At 39.4% G+C, this 22,432-nt stretch overlaps 1 protein-coding gene across 2 annotated transcripts; it reads right to left on the reverse strand.

The window, feature by feature from the left end:
• Window positions 1-1,578: 1,578 nt before the first annotated feature.
• LOC137166545 (alcohol dehydrogenase 1-like) lies at window positions 1,579-20,935 on the reverse strand. Of its 2 annotated transcripts, XR_010923725.1 has the most exons (9): window positions 20,812-20,935; window positions 17,916-18,054; window positions 11,616-11,703; window positions 11,290-11,509; window positions 10,100-10,360; window positions 8,887-9,022; window positions 5,132-5,270; window positions 4,353-4,415; window positions 1,579-2,960 (listed from the first exon to the last, which is right to left on the reverse strand). XR_010923725.1 is itself a non-coding variant. In XM_067568318.1 (8 exons), the coding sequence occupies exons 2-8, from the start codon at window positions 18,013-18,015 to the stop codon at window positions 2,936-2,938; spliced, it is 969 nt and encodes a 322-aa protein (XP_067424419.1). In that variant the 5' UTR covers window positions 18,016-18,054; window positions 20,812-20,934; the 3' UTR covers window positions 1,579-2,935. The 2 variants fall into 2 exon arrangements, 1 of the variants encoding a protein (XP_067424419.1); XM_067568318.1 differs by lacking the exon at window positions 4,353-4,415 and having other exon boundaries at window positions 20,812-20,934.
• Between the last annotated feature and the right edge of the window lie 1,497 nt (window positions 20,936-22,432).

Below are 22,432 nucleotides of genomic sequence, written 5' to 3' on the forward strand. Positions count from 1 at the left end.
CCAGCCTGCTCCAATTTACCTCCCTAAATGGGAGCTGGCTTGACAAGGGGCTGACTTAGCAGTTCTTGCTCAGCACCCTGTCATAATGATCAAATGTACCCTAAAGGTTCAGAAACCAGAAGGCAAATAAAAAGAACCAGGAATGTATTATTTGGAAAAAAGTGGCATGGTTTTCTTAGGCTTGACTCATTAATTTTTGAATGCTTGGCATTGGCGATCCTGTATATCAAGTGAGGCAACAAACGAGTGAAGGACATGGACAACAGCATCAGGATCATGTGATAACTCAGTTTAGGCATGACCACATGTAGGCCTCTAACTGCATTAGGAAAAGTTAAACTCATAACTCGGTTTAGCTAGCTGAGGTGAACCTTGGGGAGAGCCTAGGTTTCACCTTGACCAGCTAAATCAAGATACAACTATAACTTGCTCTGTTTACAGTAGGATTATAAACCATGTTAGCAATAATGTTGTGAAACACACCTTTTTTGCTAGTGTGTACATCCCTAGGTAACTCACTTAAAAGGGCTTTAGAAATAAAATAATAAATATTGTTTCTGACTCAAGTCTTCTAGGCATTGCAAATAATCTACTTTAAGAAAGGATTTGAAAAATGAGAGGTTAGTCGCTTGGCAGACTAGAACAAAGAGAGACATTCCATGCAGCTGGGCGGGAGAGACGACAGGTAGTGGGAAGGATCGTAGTATTTCACATACTGCCTTTGGAATACGGAGCACCTACAGTTTGAATGGTATCACCACCCTGCCCAGCCTTCATGAGAGTATTGTCATATTCTCTATGGAATGGCTCTGATGTCATTGTGGAGCATCAAAAACCTCAAAGCACCTTGGAAATGATACCCTCCCTGCCCGCCCGACCTTCCCTCCTCCCCAGCCCTCTAAACTAAATTGAAATGAGCCCTTCTTGCCTCTGCTAGCCCCATTCATGGGTAAAGAGGAGAGTAGGATACAGTAGCAGCTAATTAGCTACTTACGCAGGGTTGAAAAAGAGTTTCATGACCCATAGAATAATTAGGTACATTTTCTGAGCAAAGTACACACTAACCCTAAATAGTGAAATGATAGCAAACATGTAAAGTCTAGTTCTTCAAACTCTGAATAAGCTGGTTTTAATCAATCATTACTGTTTAAAATTTGAAATGTATATATATTAACTTGTCCACAATAAATCATTAACAGCGTTATGTGTGCTCAAGAATATTTTGTATTGACAGAACCAACACAGATCAAGGATGTCATGAGTTAAGAATACATTAACATCCAGAATAACCTCAATTCACACTCTTTACAACTCAAATATCCTAACATCACCCACTCTTCATGTGATCATTCTGAATGTCTACTGGCTTAAATAAGAAACAAAAATTCTTACAGATAGTGTCTGAAATTGAGTTCTAATCTGAATTCCATTGTTGTAAGTGGTAACAGATAACAAGAATTCCATCATTTACAAGCTGCACAATCTCTCAGACTGCAGCCATATTGCTCTATCTGTTTTCCCTTTTATCCACATTTGCTTTTTTATAAAAAGAGGTAAGAATTCACATCTGATGCTGTAAACGGTGCAAAAAACTATGTGGCGTTTAATAGAAACATTGTAATTATGTAATGATGCAAATTTTGATGTATTTGCTTTAATTAATTTCCAAGTACAAGTTTTCTGGATAAAAACAAACTGGACCAATGTCCAAAACTACATTCCTCCCAGATCAACACAACAACTAATTTAAGCAAGCAGGAGTACAAGATGCATATAAATGGTCTGGATTTTTTTTATTAACATACATTGATTTCAGAATTATAAAAGTTGAAATTGCAAAATGAGCAATATGTGCAGTGGTAAAGCACCCCTAGTGCATTTATTTAGATTTGTGACTCAGTTACATATCATCTATTGGCGCTGACAGTTCAGGCATTCAGTGTTTGGTTGTTGGCATCTTCAAACACTACAAACCTTTCTACCTAGCTGAGTGACCATACACGGAAGGAGAAGGTTGGGAGTTCGGAGGAAGAAAAATGGAGAAATTAAAACACTTATATTTGAATAAACTTGGAAAGATTTTAGGACTCCATCTTTCAGAGGCATAGCATCTTGCAGGTTTCTGAGAATTTAAAAAAACTAATGACAAGATATAACGATGCATAAATTATAATATACTTAAATCGGAACTAGTTGGTACATCAGTAAGTAAAAGAGCTCTCTAATATCATGCTAATTAATGCCATACATTGCAAATTCTTTCACAACACTGTTGAATATTATGTAACATATTGAAAGATTTAATCTCTAGCATCACCTGTTCCTTGAGGGTTTTACAATAACTTTCTTCTTCTGGATATTCAGAAAACCAGATTGTTCCAAGATGGATAAAGGACCATAACTGATGAAAAATTAGCACCTCCCAGGATACTAGAAAGAGACCTAAGGAAACATTTCTCTCTCACTTCATATATAATCAGGTTGTGCAACAATTAAAACAAAAAAGAATCAAGGCATTTCACAAATCTCATTTGCTTATAATTATACTAATTAAACAGTTAGGACTCCGTGCAGAAAGGGGCAAGAGTGTAAAGGATTTAAAGAAATCACCAATAGAGAGGCCTTCGTAGGATATCCTGGTAGGAAATTGATCGATTTCCTTCCTATATGCCTTTCTCTATTTAAAAGACCTCCAAACAAGAGTTCGTATTTCAAATTCTGTGTTTAGAAAGATGCTTTCTTATTAATCAAAATCTATCCAGATCACTCCAGCTTTACTTTGATCCATTTTACTCAGCTGTTAGTAGCAAAGAATAATGCAAGACTTTCCACACTTTGTTTTGTGATTATATGCTATGGAAATTGCAGGGAGGAGATTTTGGATGAGATGTGTCATGCTGTTGATAATCCACATGCCTCCTAGCATTCAGGGATTCTAATACTTCAGGACAGTGCGGATACTGAAATAGAAAATGACAGGTTAATGATTGGCAATCCATGTTCCAAACGTCAACATGGGACTTTCAAAAGATTCGGGATAAGATCATCCTCCATTATACTCCTACCAACACCCTATTGGCTGAACTACAAAAGAACTGATTGCAAATTTAGCTGAATAGAAATGCATAAGGATGCATTCCTTTCTCAAGTCACATCTGCCCCTTCTGGATATTGTTGTGCCATATATTTCACTCATGAGCCCATCAGTGCTTTGGCCATTAATCACAGAATTTAGAGATGGAAAAGCCCCATGAGGTCATCTAGTAATTCCCTTTCCAGTTCACGACTGTTCCCAAGAGTGAATTTCCTAGTGCTGTATCACTTGTGCATACCTTATACTAACTATGTGGCTTCCTTTTAGGAGGAACTGTTTTGTCATTATTGTAGACCTCCCTAACCAAATCCTGAGATGCAATCCTTTTGCTTTCATGTCATGACTGGATATTATCCTACCATCTAAACATTCAACCAGACTAAATAGGGTAAGTTCTACTTTCTCTATCACTTCTCAAATTGAAATCCAATCTGGTTTTACACTACATGCTCCCTCTAAAGCAGTCTTCCCCAAAGTGTAGGGCACATCCTCCCGGGAGAGGCAAAGGACTAGCCAATAGGACGCAGACAGATCTCAATTGTTCTTCAGTCTCAGCTTTCATTTTAAAAAAGTGAGTCACTAGATGGACTAGGGAAAAGGAAACGCAGATGGATGCAACAAGATATGGAAGTAATTCCATTTAGTGTTTGAAGATAAAATAACTTCAATATCTAATTAAACTTTGGCTAAAATAGCCCTAACACATTTTGAGAAAGAACAATATAGGCCTAACACTGGCTATTGCCCTATTTCTGGCTCCCATTTATGTTCTGTAAAGATAAGTTGCTCACTGTAATAATTCAGCATGACTTTAATAATTAATAATTATTTTAAAACAATTCAGTAACTGCTCAACTGAATCTTACCCCTTCCTGAAAATGATTGTCAAAATTCAGTGAGCCTAACTTTATTGTTAATGCTATACTCTTATTTATCCCACCACACAAAGACTTAGAATTTGAAAACAAGCATTTACATAATACATAAAATACGCACAGTGCAAAACCAAAAATTAAGTGCTTTGCAGCTAGAAACTCCTTCGAATAAAGCTCAAGGGTGAAGGGCCAAATGTTTTTCCTCTGTTACACAGGTGTAAGTCCAGAATAACTCCACTTACTTCAGTGGAGCTAGAAGGGACTCACATCACCTAAAACCAGAATTTGGACCTAATTCTCAAAATGTGTATGATTTGCAGACATATCTTAGACGCTTGAAAAAGGGGAGGCTCTAGTCATATTAAGATGTAAATGTTACCAACTTTGTTTCTCTCCCATACAAATGGGAACTTTCCACTTGTTTCCATGGTGAATCTCACCAAAGCCTGCTGGCAAACAGTGATTCTGATTACATCTCCCATGAAAATGCAGCATGAGTTTATAATTTTCATGACGTTAGTCAGATTAAATATATTAGAACCTGTAAACTCTCACTTTAGAAATATGAAATTTTGTCACTGCTTTTCTTCTTTTCCAAGGACCCTTGAAGCCAGCAGAAGCCCCATATATGCTTACTAAGACAGAATTTTAAATGAAATAGTGATTTAAGTTCACTTCCAGCAGAAGGAGAGTTTTGTTTGTTGCTTTGTATTGTTAAGGAACAATGATGGATCATGACCCCTTCTTTTGGGGAACATAAAATACTTGCTGGAACATAATAAGTCACTTACCAAAAAATTGAGGGCCTCCAATAACAGAGCATGATTTAAAAAGTTAAAAACTAAAAATGGCCTCTGATTAGACTTTTTTGCAATGAACGGAAATGTACAGAGTACAGAAGATAACCTGAGGTACAATTCCAAGATCAAGAACCTGGGATTAACATTTGTCTTTCGACTTTACAGTACAGTGGTGCTAACATCCATCTTTGACGGTGGAGGAATGTGGTGAGGACAGAGTTAAATTCTCAAAGTCCACTCTTGTCAGTGCTCTGCTTTTTTTATTTAGTTATTAAACCAAATTCCATATCTGCACTGTGTTACAGTGAATTTTTCATAGAAATGGTATTTACAAATAAGATAAATAAATAAATGAATCTCACCTCTTCCCTGTCCGCAGTAGTTCAAATCCTTCGTTGATTTTATCAAAAGGCAAAGTGTGGGTTATTAATGCATCCAGGTTGAATTTTTTCCCCATGTAGTCTGCAACTAGTTTAGGGACAGAATCTTTGCTCTTCCATCCTGAAAGACAGAAGATAGATAACGTACAGTCAGCATATTGCCACTGAAATCAGAAACGTATAAAAATAATTAAATGCTGGTGAAGATGATTGGAAATAGTGAATATAGTGCCCATCTTCAAAAAAGGGGAGGGGAATCCAAGGAAACTACAGATTGGTCAGCCTCACCTCGGTCCCCAGAAAAATCAAGGAATCCGTTTTAAGGCACTTGGAAGAGAGGAAGGTGATCAGGAGCAGTTGGCGTGGATTCACCAAGGGTAAGTCACGCCTGAGCAACCTGATTGTCTTCTATGATGAACTGACTGACTCTGTGGATCTGGGGAAAGTGTTGGACATGATATACCTTGACTTTAGCAAAGCTTTTGATATGGTCTCCCACAGTATTCTTATCAGTGAGTTAAAGAAATATGGGTTGGATGAATGGACTATAAGATGGATAGAAAGCTGGCTAGATCATCAGGCACAATGGGTAGTGACCAATGACTCGATGTCTAGTTGGCAGCCGGTAACAAGCAGAGTGCCACAGGATTCAGTGCTGGGGCCGGTTTTGTTCAACATCTTCATTAATGATCTGGAGGAGGGAGTGCATTGCACCCTCAGCAAGTTTGCAGATGACACTAAGCTGGGGGGAATGGTAGATACGCTTGATGGCAGGGATAGGATACAGAGTGACCAAGACAAATTAGAGAATTGGGACAAAAGAAATTTGATGCGGTTCAACAAGGACAAGTGCAGAGTCCTGCACTTAGGACAGAAGAATCCCATGTACTGCTTTGAGCAGGGCGGTGGACGAGATGACCTCCGGAGGTCCCGTACAACCCTAATCTTCTATGATAAGATGTTTGAAAGCCCTGAAGACTTAAAATAATAGATAAGCTTTTTAGCAGAGCAATGCATCAATCATGACTTTGTTTGCACTTGTCAAAGTACAATTACCCATTGAATGCTATGTGCAAACAAAAGCATTGTTAGAAAGGCAGTCCTATTAAGATATTAAATTGAAAGTATGTTTCAGTGGAATCAAGCTAGCACATTAAACCTAATTTAACACTTTCTTTACAAGTATTCTACAGGTTTAAACAAATCCAAATGTTAGAATGTCTGCAAATTATTCTTTATCGACTCCAACCAGTTCCTTTACTGCCTTGCAATTCTTCCCCACTCACTATCATTCCATGTGACTTACACTAGCTACCCAAACTAACCTTGTACCGCTAACATTTGCAAACACATATACAGAAATGAGAATAGCAAATTACTAGGCAATAAATGGAAGTGGATTTGTTAAACAGAAAATTGGATTTTATAATTTCCTACAGGCATCACTGAAGTGGGATGTACCAGAGCTGCAGAGCCCCTTCCAAGAGGCACCAAATGCCCTGTGTACCCTATCATATTTCAGAACCTCAGAGTGTGCTTAGAATTCAAAGTGTGCCATTTACTTATAATTCTTTTTTCACATATCTTTTAAATACTCTGGAAGAAATGGAAGATGAGAGAAATCCTGTGCTGTTATTTGAAAGTGGTCATTAAAGTTCTAGGAACTTACTTTACACTTCAATTCATTTTAACCTGGATCACTCCAAATAGGTAATTGTGTTGTGACAAGTTAGAACTGATTTTTAATTTTCTACATGACTTTCTGTAAGAGTTATTTCAATCATGGGTGCCTAAATGAGGGACCCAATGTCCAGATCCTTAAGGTATTTAGGTGCCTAACTCCCAGAGAGGATCTGGGCCCAAGTCAGTTTTTAGGCAACCTAGATCTTATTTCTAGTGGCATGATTTTCGCAAAAATCTCATGGTCAGAACTGTTTTGAAATCAAAAACAAAGTCATAAAATGAGGATGAGAATCAGCTTGCTCCCTCCCATGTCTGACTGTAAACAGACAATAAAACTGGTACTTCAGAGTTTGTGAGGAAACAAATAAGGAACCAGTGGAAAATACATGTAAAACAGAAGATTAAAAAAGTGTGTTCTAACGGATCACAACTAACTGAGCTGTTTGGATGAGTTCATTGTTACCTGGATCACTGTAAAGAACAAAACTGATTGAAATTAGTAATAAAGTGCTTTGGGCAATTTAACAGCTTGAATTTCCTGACCTTTATCACTGTCTGAAGTCAGTGGGAGCTAGAAATACTGTTGTGCAGAGGCCTATATTCTAAGTTGTCCAATGTAACAAAAATCCAGCTCAGCCTGTTAATAAAATTGTTTCTAAAAAAAAGTGGGAGATAAGTAAAGTAGTACAAACTGGATTAAGTAAAAACCAAAACCAAACCCTGAACCCTGCAATTAAGAGTCTGCAAGGCTCCTGGTGAAGTCATGGGTTGACAGGACAGCAAACAGAAAGGTTCTAGAAATGGGAGAAAATGTTAATAGTTGAAGTCACTAAAATATGTTTTAGCTGATAATTTAAACAGGATGAGGTGGTCACCCTTTCTTGGACACTGTTTGTCTGCAGGTCACTAACCAGGAGCAGGGGGATGGGTAGGATCGAAGAAGCAAGGTTTAGCATAATGACTGGCACCCCCACCATCTCCTGGGGCCATCCACTGTTGGGCCTTCATATCCTGATCTTAAAAGGCATGTTGATCAGGCAGGCCAGGCTAGAGAGAAGAAACCAGATGACAATGCCACCCTCACAGACTTCATCTAAATCCTGAACAACACCTGGAATGTGAGCCTAGGGTTCCTCCTTTTCCCTCATCTTTTGTTTTTGTTCCACACCTGATTTCTCCTCTTTCCTATCTCTCTGCTTTTGTCTTTTGTCCAGTAAGTCTGGCTTAGCTGCCAAGACAACTCCATCTTAACGTTGCTGTGGGCTTATATGACCAAAGGCATGTAAAAGCAACTCCTCTAACAACCTGACGGGGGTAAAACTTTGCCAGGTCTTAAAGTAGCTCATAAATAAAGTTGCCCACTTTTTCTACGGCAGCAAGACGGCATGTGAAAGACAGCACCAGACACAAAAACTGCATTTTAAAAAAATCTTTGTAATCCTTTTCTTCCCCCTTTTGTGTGTGCTTGTCTTATTTTGTCTTAAAGAAAACAGGATTGGACTTCAACAACTTCTCAAGACCATCTAAATTCTCCCCTCTCCCCAACCCAAAGGACAGTTAACACCACATTTAAGCCATCAAAAAGACATTAAGCAGGTGTTTATCCCTATAAAAGGCTTTATATGGCTACAGGGAGAAGGAATAAGGAATATTGTTAAAATGAAAGCTTTACTTAATACTTCACCTTTCAAAAGCTTTAACAGTTTTTCCTTTGTTTTCTGTGTCTTTAAGAAAAGTTTAAAAGGTTTTTAACAGTGTTTGGTACAGTGGGAACAAACCAGTGATAACTTGACCTGAAACCCCAAGTCCCACTTACTTAACTGCTTAAAGTTGTATCAGTGAACAAGGGTTCATTGTCTTCGTCTTTTTGGGCCCAAGATATTCCCTGATCAGCAGAATAGTGTTCACCATCTTTGAAAACCAGTTCCTTTATTCAGGAGTCTGAATATGGGTTTAGGCACCTAATTATGGCACCCAAATTTGAAAAATTTGTTCCAAGATTCTGTGACTTTCACAAAGACACACAAGAGTTTAGTTACTTCTCATGTCCATACCTCCAAAAAGAGACCCTTTCCAGGTGCGTCCAGTGAAGAGCATCATAGGATTGTAGGAGATTTGTGATAATGAAGGAGGCACTCCCACAATCACACTGGTTCCATAGTTCATGTTGCAGGACGCCAGGGCAGCTGTCTGATTTAAAACAAAGAAATACCCTATAATCAGACAAAGAGAGTTGTCTACAAGCTATGTTATGAAATACTTTGCACTCTGGGCTGTTAATTATTTGTGTGACTGAAAATATTGTCAAGTCCCTTTGGTATCAATGAGAATAAATAAAATAAATATTGTGGCCATTTGTCATCTTGAACTGAGGTGGGACAAAAAGCCTGGTAGAAACAAATGATGATAGGTAAAGGGAGTCAAAGAGGGTAGTGCTGTCTCTTTGGCATCATTCATCACCATTACCCAACCTGTCAAGGCCTCTCCATGAAGAATATGGGTAGACTGGGATCCATGGCTAGAAGGAGTCTATCGGCCTGCTCTTTCAGGCACTGTCCCCTCCCCGAAGTTTTTGCGGCTCTAAAGGGTAAGTCAAGGCTGATGCTGATCCTGTCAGCATTATCTTACTTACTTTACCCCTCTGTGCTCTTGAACACCTCCTGTAAGGGGTTTCTGGATAACAAGGCTATTCTCTGGCAGCATGGGTCCTGGCCTCCAGGTGCTGCTGTGGTGGTACAATGTTTTTGTGCAGATGCCTTCATGCTTCTGCAGATAGGGAAGAGTTGCTGGATTGGGGGTGAACCCCAATGCTGCTTCCTTGGGTGAGGGGGGAAAAATACTGTCCTACCCTCGAACGGAAGAAAGCAAAGAAATCTCTGTGAATGCGATCTTAGTTCTGATCCTCCACTCAGTTATACCAGTCTTACAGGAGCATAACTCAATTGATTTCAATAGAGATCAATGGAATTACATGCCCTAAAACAGGAGAATAAGGCTCTCAGAGTTTTCTACCTCCAAGCTGAACATAGCCAGCATAGGGGACGGTATATATTTTTTCAAAGTTTCTACCGAGCTCCCTGCTCCACCCCAGGATATCAGTGTCAGGCATGTGGCTTCGATGATTTTGAATTTCCACTTAACACCTTGAAGGAGACACTGAGCACCTGAGACTGGGTCAAGACACTAGATAAGCAACTCTCGGTTAATACTGCACTAGCCTCCGGACATGAGTTGGTGAACAACATCTTACATCTGTTGGTCACATACCATGGTATCAGTGTGTCCAACGACTTCAAAGGAGTAGTCCACACCAGTACCGGTCAGCTCCTTCAGCACCTCTTCAATGGGCTTTTTGAAGTCCTGAGGGTTGATGCACTCGGTGGCTCCTAGCTCTTTAGCCTTGGCAAATTTGTCTTTGTTGATGTCAACCCCAATGATCCGGGAAGCCCCAGCTGCTTTACAGCCCATGACAACGGAGAGGCCAACTCCTCCCAAACCAAAGACGGCACAAGATGAACCACGTTCTACCTGCATAATCACAAGAACATGGGACTCTCTTAGAATTCCAGTGATGTGTAGTGATTCAGCTGCGTTAGTTATCTTGTACATATTTTCATGTTAGACACTGCTTGTATCGGATACTACACCTGTAAATTGATTGAAGGAGTTTTTGCTATGCAAAGTAAAGGTTTCCATTATTGGATTAGAACTGGATAAAACCTACCAAAGCCTACATTTGAGAATAAGTTTTTATTAGAAATGTTCCCACGTCACAAAATGTGGTTTTAGATCCAGATTGCTCATGCCACCCCGAGTTTGGGGGAGTTCAAATCAGGACTTTGGGCTCAGTCTATTCTGGAGACGAGGCCAGCTGTAAAATTCAGCTCTCATGTGGATTTGGATTCTGAATCCTCCATGTAAACTTTAGAGGTTGTTCACATCCATGGCTGTGGCTGGAGCCTCTCTCGAGTTTTCATTAAATACATTCAAAAAAGAAACCTGAACTGGCCCAATTTTGCAGGCTGAAAGCTGTTTCCACAGAAATCTGTCAAGTTCTAAAGAACTCCATGCTTACAGGGAACGAATGATTTCATAGCCGGCCTTTATTTATTAAATATAAATTAAAGAAAACCTTTGTTTGCAATTCAGTAAATGCAAGATTACTTAATTCTAAAAATGAGCCTAAAATGAGCTAAATAAATAAAAACTAAGAAACCAACAGAGAAAATATTGTCCGTGATGGTAAATACTTAGCTTTTGTATATAGTTTTCATCTGCAGAACTCAGCGCCTTACCAATGGGGAAATTGAGGGAAGCACAGAGATGTGATATTTCTTGCCCATGGTCAAACAGCGCTCCTGACTCTCAGGCTGATGCCCTCTTTACTAGACCACACAAATAATCATCACTACCCCAATAACAGAGTTTGTTCTTTGAACACACACTATAATCCTCACCTTGGCAGTATTGATGGCAGCCCCATAACCGGTGGAAAATCCACAGCCGATCAGACACACTTTTTCCAGAGGAGCAACTGCATCAATTTTGGCAACTGCTGTCTCGTGCACCACTGTGTATTCAGTGAAGGTGCTTGTTGTAATGAAATGATGTATCTGTTTTCCTTTACAGGTAAACCTACTAGTGCCATCCATCATTAATCCACGGGCTGGACGAAGACTATTCAAAAGACACCCAGAATTAAGGGTAAATTAGATATTGTAAATGTGATTAGTTTTGTATGTATAATATCAAATTACTTAGGATAACAATCAATGAAACTCACTCATTATTAAGGCACAGATTGCCCTTGGAGCTTACGCAAAAGCTACACTCACCGCACTGTGGCATAAAGAGCGGGATGACATGGTCTCCTAGTAATAGAACAGATCAGTTATGAAAATTTCAATAATACTGAAGAGCACGCAAGTAAAAGACTGTAGCGGGTACAGACAGTTATTACATGAATACATTTGCAGTAAGAGCACAAGGGTTGCCAACTGTCCTTAAATTTACAGACAGTCAGTAAAAAAATGTGTACAATATGTGCAATTTTAATACTGTCCGTAAATCTGTAAATGAATGAAAATGTCCATAAAATTGGGTAGAAATAAAATGTATTGTAATTTGACATTGATTATCATCGTTCAGAATCATTTCTTGTATCATAAAACTATACTGACCATGCCTTTATCAATTTCCTGTTTTCTATTCTTGAACATGTCCAGAGAATCCGATTGATCAATTAACTGCAGCTAAAACAATTGCGTAATTCCGAATTCCTGTGTATAGAATATTGTGCATGGGTACATACTTTTGTGACATTATTGTATTGTTTATGATATTTTTAGTGATGTCAGTAAAAAGTTTACCATGTTAGTAAAAAAAAAAATCAACTTCAGATCTTCATGTCAGTAAAAACTAAAATGCAAGGTTGGCAACTGTGGAATGTCTCATTACCTCCATTTCAAATGGAACATCTAATAAATACCTACATTTTTTCTCTTATCAAGACTCAAAATTCACTGCAAAATCTATTAGCACAAAGTTCGAACTGGGAATTCCAACACAAAAAACGTTAGGAAATCCCAATAGATGGTATTTCTGTTGTAAATGTGGTGGATATGTGCTATGTGACAAAGGTTTGCTGCCTGTTCATAATTTGTGATGCTGTTTTTGAAAAATGTAATGAATCATCTACCACATTTCCCATTTCTCAAAGGGGGAGGATGAAGTGTTGTTAGAGTGGAGCATGGATTTAAAACCTGGGAGTCTCAGAAAAGCGTTCAGTGGGTGATGACCATCTTTCCTTTCTTTATGACTAGATAGGAGGGGGGGTCATGAATCTTTATAAAATAAACTTTTTATTAAGGCAAAGTTACAATAGAACAATAACATGCTACACCACACATTGAATATTAACCTGATGCTAAATAAGTAAAGAACCTGGCTAAAGATGCTGGCTTGCTGACTGGGAAGCCCTCCTCCTCTGAGTATGCTACAAAGGGTGACCAAATGTCTAAATATCTATCCTCTTTTAGTCTCTTCTCTTGTGTCCATACTTGGTGTGAAAGCTTTTCCATTACAAAGACAATCCATATTTTACAATACCAAAATTCCAGAGGAAGAGGAGTCACATATGCAGTAATGTGCAAGATAAAGTCTAGTGTTGACAATAAAAAATAAGGTAATTAGTTGTTCTGTTTAAAATGAAAATCCTTTACTAATGCACTAAATACGCACATCGGGGATATCCAGGAAGCCAGCATTTTGTCATAAGTTGAATCTTGTTATTAATTCCCTCCCAAAACCGTTAACACGTGTTAAACATGATTGCATTCTGTTGTAACGTGGATCATGGTGGGGGAAAGGTTGGTATGGGGGCTGAGAGATGCTAAATTAAATAGGCCTGTATAGGTTCTTTTGTAATTCCATACAAAAGACCTTTATTAACAGGAAATGAAGCATTCATTTATCACCACCCTTGTGTCTTGACCCTCTGTTCCATTTCTAGTCCTGCTGTTGCAACATGGGGATGCAGACAAGTAGGCAAGTGCCAGAAGATCACAGAAGGAGAATGTGAGTGACGGCTTGTCTACACATACAGCATTGTAGCGGCGCAGCTGGAGCGCGTCTGGTGAAGATGCTTCTCCCGCCAACATAGCCCTGTCCACACCAGCACTTATGTCACTGTAATTTATGTTGATGAGGAGGTGATTTATTCACCCCCCTGAGTGGTATAAATTATGCTGACATAAGCTGTAATGTAGACATAGCCTGAGTTTACCAGCTCTTTTATTCTTCCTGCCTTCTCCCATGCATTCCACTGCATTTGAATCCCCTTCCCCGAACACAATTTGATTTTTTTCCTCCAGTTCCTTCTTCAAAACACTTCTTACATAAGCTTCTAGTCTCTCCTTGTCAAGGTGTTATCAAGCCAAACCCTTCTTTTAAAAAAATAGTGACATTCACAAGACGTGCTGAACTTCAGTGCTCAAAACACATCGATTTCTGTCTCATCCCCATCTCTTTCCTGCGTTATTTGTTTTCAGGTCTAAATTCAGTCAGAGCTGTCTGGAGCAGAAGTTCGGTAAATATTTTCAATCCCCTAGAGTTTTTAATAGCATGGGGGGATGGGATGTGGGGGGCTCTGGGAAATACTCTGTAAGAATTTAAGCCGTTTGTTTGTGAATAGTCTGTAAACTCTTCAGGGCAGGAACCTTGTATTCATACCTATAGAATGTATAGAACCCAGCACAATGTACGTTATTTTATAAATATTATAGTAATATCAGCTGTTCCACCATTATTGCAGCCCAAGAGCAGATGGGGGCAACACGCAAGGACACCGGAACCTTTGTAGAAGTGGGGGAAAGGGGTGAAGGCCAAAGTGGTGGAGGAATTAAAATACTACTTTAATATCCTGCAGAGAGTATATATGTTTCTTCTGTTTAAAAGTGGGGGCCATGGTCATTCCACGTTTAAAAGATGGGGAGGCATGGCTCCTGGCTCCCCCTCAATTCTGGCCCAGGTGGGCAACAGGTCTTTTGGACATTCTCTTAAGATCTGGGACAGAGGGTAATCAGGGTTGGATGATATTCCAATTTGAAAGTCCAGCTATTTTCTCTTTCCTATCCCCTCCAAATCCAACTATTATACATATCAGATCAATGGGCTATTTGTCCACCACTACCACTCTATGCCTAATTTGTCTCATTACTTTGGTCAGACATATGACAGCATACTCCAAACTTTCAAAAGTAATCACCCTCTTCCTTTTCCAAACTCCTTAAGGCAAACCTCCTCAGATCATTTAACACGAACCCCTTCTGCACCAACTTTGGGTATTTAAGCCACCGAAGAGAATTTGCGTCAATAACTCATTTTTTTACAGTCAATATATATATTCGCCAGACAATCTTAATTAGCAACAAAACAAATCACTCACAGATTTTGTTTTGTTTAAGTCAAACGTTCTTGGGAAAACACTATAAACTTTGTAGTTATGTAATATGCCAACAAAAGAAAAAACCCCACTCACACCACAAACAAAAAGAGCAAACAGGCCACTTTTCAACTCAAAAAACACACCCCACAAAGAACTCCCAAACATCCATTTTAGCATCTTATTATAAACTTCCCAGAACTTCAAATTCAACCAATACAAAGAATCCAAGATGAAACAAAGATTATAATCTATTTTTCATTTTACTGAGACTTATTCAAGAACAGAAAATAGTCAAAAATCTATCCTTGTCAAAATTAAATTTCTTAATATCACCTTATCTATCAGCACCATAAAAGGGTACTTAATTACATGTGGATTAGTACACTTGGTTTCTTCTTTTTCCAGCTCAGGGAACTTTCTCTTATGCTTAGGGAATATTTGAGGAGACTATCAGTTTGTCTTTCTGATAAATCAAATTAAATTTCAGCAGCTTCAGAAAATAAATTTGCCTTTAATATTTAAAAAGGTTCAGCGGCTCTTTCTTAACTGTCTGGTAGGTTAGGGTTTTATGGTCTTAGTCAACAATAAAGGTAGTTAATTACATGAGGATCTGAACTCTTGGTCTTCTCTTTTCCAACTCGGGAAACTTTCCCTCGAACAACAGAGAACTTGAAACTTGATGAATGAGTCTCTCTGTCATGTCATAAAATTCAACAGCTTCAGACTGATGCAAAATTTGCCTTTAACTATTAAAAAAAAAAACCCCTACGCTATACGTTTATTTAACAATGGTATTCTAGGCCTGGGTCAACACTTACTTGGAAATTTGGCGGCAGTCGACGGGAGTTACACAAGCTACGCAGAGTAGCTTGAGTAACTCCTGATGACTGCTGTGCTTCCTTTCTGTGCGCCATCTTCACTGCACTGCACCGATGGGAACCATGTTCCTGTCAGTGCAGCGCTATGCAACTTGAGGGGATGGATTTCCTGTGTCGACTTCCTGATCGATTGAGTGGGTCTACACTGACCGCTCAATCGATCCAGAAAGATCGACCTGACAGCAGCAACTTTGCCACCGTCAGTATAGACATAACCTAGGAATCCTTGTTATGGAAGCAATGATATATGCAAGTTTGGACTATAGCTGCAGTCATACCATTGTACTAAAGAAATGTGAGACCTTTTGCAGAACAAAACATGAAGTTCTTAATGCAACTGTAATTATGGTATAACTGCCACAGTGCTATAGTCCTGGCAAGGTCAGAACCTGTAGCTTCATTGCTGACAAGTAATGGCATGGTAATTCTTAAAAGCTCAAAAGTGGAGAAATACACTATGGAACCCCAGCAAATAACATCCTAATATTCCATACAGGCTACCAAAAAAAGTGATTGCCTATTTTACTGCAGGTTCGCACAAAAGAATAAAAAATTTTCACTAGGATGATGGATTTTGGAAGACCACAGCTGCCTTTCTCAGCCCAGTCTCAATGGGCAAACATCAAAAGGTTTCATAGAGTCATTTGGATAAACAAATGCCGCATAATGCCTAACTTTAAATGGAAGCTGCCAGGGCTTTCTAGTGCCAGATTATCTAGGGAAATGAATTATAGGGAATTAGAAGATGGAGAAGGGAGAAAGCAACAAATTTGAAATAACTGTGACATGGGCTTAGTAATATAAGACTGCTGAAAGAAACGTTCCAGTTTTTGTTGTTACAACCTTCTGGAACAGGAGATCGAAAGATCTCATTTCCAGCTGCCCTCTAAACTGCAGTTAGCAAAGACACTTTCCTTTCTTCCTTTGTCTCACTGTCCACACCACAGGTCTATGTGCCCAAGGCAACAACAGAATTCCAAAGTAAAAATTGTTCTGATGATTTGCCCAGCGGTATAGCCTTACCCCAATGAAATTACATGGTAGTTAGAATTAAAAGTACCATGTTAAAATTAATTCTCTGGGCCAAATGATGTCATATTCTCTATGCCAGGCTCAAAAGAAAAGGTGTTTATCTGCAGTCAAAACTTGTCCAAAAATGTGCATGCTTATCTGAAGCTTGTCCAAAGCAATTTGATCTAGAAATCGGTTAGGAATAAGCTCTCTTGGAAGATTTCCAGTCCTTTCTAATTTCACTAAGCAAAGAATAGATATTTTTGCATTACTGAAGCACTTTCTGTACCTCCTGGCTATATCGGTAATGTAACAGGGTGGGGTGGGAAAAGTAAATAAATATTTTAATCCTTAAAAAAAAGTTTGGATGCAGTTCAAGATTTGGACACAGATTTGGTTCATTTCACATTTTATCTTAAAACACTGTGCTTATCCCTACTCACAGTTCAGAATTACTGAGAAAAGATTACAGAAGTTGGTGACTCATCTTGCAGCATGCATAGGAAGATAAGAAACTCCTCCTGGGGTTTTATATTTATCAGCTCTATGATGCAAATAATATTGTGAAAGGAACAGTAAACAATGAAACCGTGTTCTCTGGGAGAACAGGGAGAGGAAAATAATCTTTTCTCTGGAAGAGATGAATTGAGGACATGGATTAAGCACTTTCTGTGCTAGTGTCATTCAAATGCTAAGCCTGAACTTCAGTATGAACTTCAGTACCATCAAAGTCTGATGACCTGGGCCCTGATTTAGCAAGGTACCTAAGCATATGCCTAACAAAGTCATCACATTGAAGTAAATGGGACTGTTTACATACATAAAGCTAGGCGTACGTTTAAATTCCTTGCTGAATTGGAACCCTCATGAGGATCTGAGGTCAAAGTGGCAGCTCACATTTGGTTCCCTTTGAGTGAAATACAAGTAAGCACCTGTTTCAAATGCTGGGGAGGAGGAGCACTTCACAGTCACATGAAGGGTTTGGTTGCCTCTGACAAAACTAGAAGTGAACAGGCTAAAACGTTTGAAATAGGAAAAATCACTTGGAGTACAGCAAGAAAGACTTAAACAACATATTTTGCCTCCAAAATATCCTTGACAAGGCCCTGTGAAAGTTGAAATGTTGGATTACTTGTTTCCTCTGCAATAAAGGAATTCATACATGTCAGTGTCTTTGATGTTGGAGCAGGTGTATGAATGCTCTCTGTGAACTACTTATCATTGGTTTGTGCTTAATGCTTTCTCATACCTGGTTTCACATAAGTCACTCCTTCTCCAACACTCTCTACAATACCAGCTGCTTCATGGCCAAGAATGATTGGAAAAGGCTCAGTTAATGCACCACTCATAACATGGTCATCTGAGCGACAGATCCCTGAGGCCAAAATCTGTATGGAAAGCAAAGAATATTTCTACATATAAGAAACCAATTTTTCAAATTTTACCTGTGTGATATGATATAGAAGTGAAAATACATTTTGTATTCAGAGAAGTTCCTTGTTTCTATCAAAAAAGCATAATAAACCTTAAACAGTGATCCCTAAAACTACTTATTTATCACAGCCATGACTCATGACAAAGATAATAACTTTTAGTGTTTTTGCATAGCAAGTTATGGCTTTGTAATCTGCCACAAAAAACTCTTCCATGAATGTTTACTCTTCTTCAGGTCTGTGTAGCTTGAACGCTTGTCTCTTTCACCAACAGAAGGCGGTCCAATAAAAAAATATTACCTCACCCACTTGTCTTTAATGTTCTGGAACCAACACAGCTTCAACAACACTGCAGACATGAATGTTTACTGTGTGTTATATAAATGCACAGGAAGACCTTGTTCCTGTTCTTGTTTTGAAGACCTAACAATCTAGGAACACAAGTGATTCATGAGAAATGGGAGACAGGGGGAAAAGAATCAATTATACACAATCTTTTGTATACATTACATACAACTTATTAAAAAATAAAAAGAAGCTAAAATCTATACCTGACTGCCCCTCATTCAATCCTTTTTCCGTACACATCATAAATTTAGTGGTTCTTTTAAGCAAAGTAAAACACATATCGATAACTTTTGCATTTTCCCATGCAACTGTATGACTGACGTTTTGTCAGAGAAAAAATGCATCTTTTCCCTAGGTTTTGCCGTAACTGCCAGCCATCCATAGTGGTTGCTGTAATAAAGGTATGTGGCACACAGAAGTGCTGGGAAGATAGATTATCTTTATTTTGTGCCCCGCCCCACGTCAGATAGTAGGCGAGTCTCCTCTCAGCCTACCAGCTATTAAAGTTACTATTACAAAAATAAACGTTTTGCAATAATCACCACAAAGAGGTGTTTGAAATATCACTATTATTTCCATATATGTAGAGCAGGACCATAATTAAGTTATATGAGACATCACTGTATGGTAACTGCTGGCAAGGGATGATTTACCATTGACTGCAGCTATTTCACTAGATGCTGGGTGACTGGATTAATTATCCTACGTATAGGATTAAACCAATTGTAAATTTGGACCTACATTCTGTAAATGTACAATTCACCTGTGGTGCATAAGACCCTCCATACCATGTAAGGCCCACAGAGAAGGCTATGGAGAGACCACCTGGGCAGGTAAAAGAAAAATCTCTGTGAAAGAGCAACATGTGGGTGCTCTTCTCCTCTTAACAGATGCAGCTGTACCCACATGCCTAATAGGGAGATATATTTTTTAGAAATCTATGGCCAAGGTAGGTAAGAATTAGTTGTGTCTGTCATTATTGCTAGACAGATACAAAATTAGCACTCCACACACAGAGGTTTCTGGAGTTGGGTGTGGAAGTTGGGCATACTCAATAGGTTCCCTGTAGTTGGACTCAGATTCCATTGAGGTCAAGTAGTCAGGTTAGTGACTTTACAAAAGGCCATGTGATCTGTCTGGGTTGGGAGAAGCTGAGCCATGGAGCAGAAAGCTGATTCCACTCCCAGCATTTTGCAGCAGGTCAATGATATTGTTAATCTTCCAACAGGGAAGCCTTGGCAGTGTTTGGTATACAAAGGGGAAATTTGGAGGGGGCACTAATTTCTTTTATTTTAACTGTTTACTTCAAATGTTATTTGATTCTAGCCAAACTGTTTTAGTTCAATTGTCTCCACTAGTATGATTCACCAACTTTTCTCTTCTTTAATTGTGATGATGGGGAAAATCATTTATATTGTGCTGTTCTCAGCTTTGTATTTTTCTTCTACCTGTTTTATTTATTTATTTATATATTTAATCTGAGTGGTTGGTTAATTAGATAGTTAGCTAAGTAACTGAGTGATTTCAGCAGAGGATGTTTCTGCAAGCAAGAGGCGGGAAGATGATGTTTCATTGCTTTTGACTCAGCAGTCTGTATAGTTTTTGGTGATCAAAGACTGTAACTGAAATTCAGGTCAACTCAACCTAAGCTTTTGAGGACTGACCTAAGCTTGTGGGGACTGACCTGTTTAGATTTAATTGGTTTTCTTTATGTTTATGTATAACTGTGAAGATAATGTATGTGGATTATAAAGTAGCCATGTTATGTTGTAGAAATTAACTTATTATTACATTTCTTTCTCATTATAAGATTTTATAAAGTTGGTACTTAAGAATTAAGTTAATTCCATTTTTTCTTTTGGACTTGGCTGTGGAGAGATTAACCATGTGCAATACTTGCTGAAAATCCCCAGAGACTGAATTCTGGATCTCCATGTACTTTTATTTATTTATTTTGGGGGGGAGGTTTTTTTAGACACTAGGGAAGGGCAGTGAAGTAAACTCTAGCACACCCAAAGTTTACCCAGGTGTTTTGAGAAGAAAATGGCTGCTGAATTGACCAAGAAGGAAAGTTCTTAAAAATGTAAATACAGAGGGGAAAAAAGTCATGACATCTTCATAGGTACATAACTCTACTCCCTAACACAGATAGCTAGAATTTCCCATTATTTTTATGTCACTAAGATGTTTCAAATCGTGCTTGCAGTGTAGTTTTAAATAGCCTGTGTAATTCAATATGAGTTCACTGGATAGTAAGCATTCCGGCAGGTAATATTTGTAAGACTGGGCCCTGCATTTCTATAGCATTAACAAAAATGGCCCCGATATGGAATGTAATCTACAAAGTTCATTTTTTCCCCCTACCTTAATGCGAACTTCATGAGCCTTTGGTGGGGCAACTTCCACCTCCTCAATGGAAAATGGTTTCTTAGGCTCCCATGCAACAGCTGCTTTGCATTTAATGACCTATGAAAACAGCAAGAAAAACAAAATGGCATTTGTGTATGCACTTCTCCCAAAGACAGGTCTGGCTCAAAGCTACTTAAAGCGGCATCTCCCCTCTACTCACCAGGGCTGGGTCCTGGGTTCTTTTTCTATGACACCTGGTGCTTCCACTTTTCCCTTTGGAAAATGAATAATGCTACTACTACAGGTAATCAGCATAATACCCATGTAACCCCTTTGCATTTAGAGGGCATGGCCCCTTTAAAACCTTGTCCTGAGGCTGAGGAAGTGCTATAGTTCCAAGAACAGGAAGTGCTGGTTGGCTGAGGGGGAGGGGGTTGAGAGAGGGGACAGGGATGTCTGGATGTCTGTAGCTCCAGACAAAAGGGCCTTCCACAAGCCAGCCCTGACATAGCGAAGCAGCCAAGAACCAGCCCGCAGCTGAATGGGGATGTCCCAGGATGGGAGCCAGGAGGCATCACCTGAGAAGGACAAAGTAGTCTTGCACTTAGTATTTAGTATACTAAGTCTACTAATTAGTATACTTAATTAGTATCATTGTTACCCGGAACTGTCTGGGGCCAGGAGTACTGAGGTTTGTGACTGATAGGTTGTAGCCAGTTAAGTGGGGAGGTTGTTACCCTGTGGAAAGAGGTAGCAGAGGGCACCAGAGAGGTTTGTTGGGGGAAAGTTTATTGGTGCTGAAGATGACCAGGAGCACTCAAGACTCACTGCTGGACTTGAACTCTGTGTCTAGACGCAGTGCTCAGCATCCTCTGGCGGGATTGTTACTGACAGGATGCCCGTGGAACAAGCAATGTGGGGAGTTAGGCTGGAAGCAACTCAGCCACACGGACAACTTAACATGCGCTCAGCTTTGTTCTTTGCTAGCGAAACACCATGTCAGTGTCGGGGCTGAGAGTTCTCTGCCGTGTAGCCTGAGCCACAGAACTTGGTCTGAAGCCCCCCAGAGCCTCTGATTTTACAGAGGCAGATCATCGCAGGGATGGACCCGGCCGAAGGAGGAGTTTGAGCTATACACAGTCCTGGCTGTGCAGGAGGATGACGACAGCAGGAAAGTAAAAATGTTACTTTACCTTATTGGGAAACAAGGCAGAGGAGATTTGTAGCACTCTGAAGCTCACCCCTACCTCTGGCCTCACAACAGTTCTAGGAATGCTGGGGAACTATTGCTCCCCCACAGCAGAACAAAAATGTGGAACGGCAGATTTTCCAGAGAGACCAATATGAGGGGCACAGGATAGACTCCTTATGTTACTGCCTTATGCACAATGGCTGCTACATGTCATTTTTGGGAGCTTGACAGAGTCCCTGCTTTGGGACAGGATAGTCAGAGGCACTTGAGATCATCACCTCTGGGAACAGCTGCTCCGAGGAGGTGATCTCACATTAGGCAGTCACTACTGTAATATAGCCCCATGTTAGATTTGTGTGAATTATGATTTTAAATTGAGTTGGGATATTAGCATGAACCACAGGCCCAAAGCACATGACCAGAAAGGATGCGATCATGAGAGAG

The sequence above is a fragment of the Emydura macquarii genome, unplaced genomic scaffold (assembly GCF_026122565.2).
Source record: "Emydura macquarii macquarii isolate MOO-44397 ecotype Brisbane River unplaced genomic scaffold, CSIRO-AGI_Emac_v2 contig_2874, whole genome shotgun sequence".
Classification (NCBI taxonomy): Eukaryota; Metazoa; Chordata; order Testudines; family Chelidae; genus Emydura; species Emydura macquarii.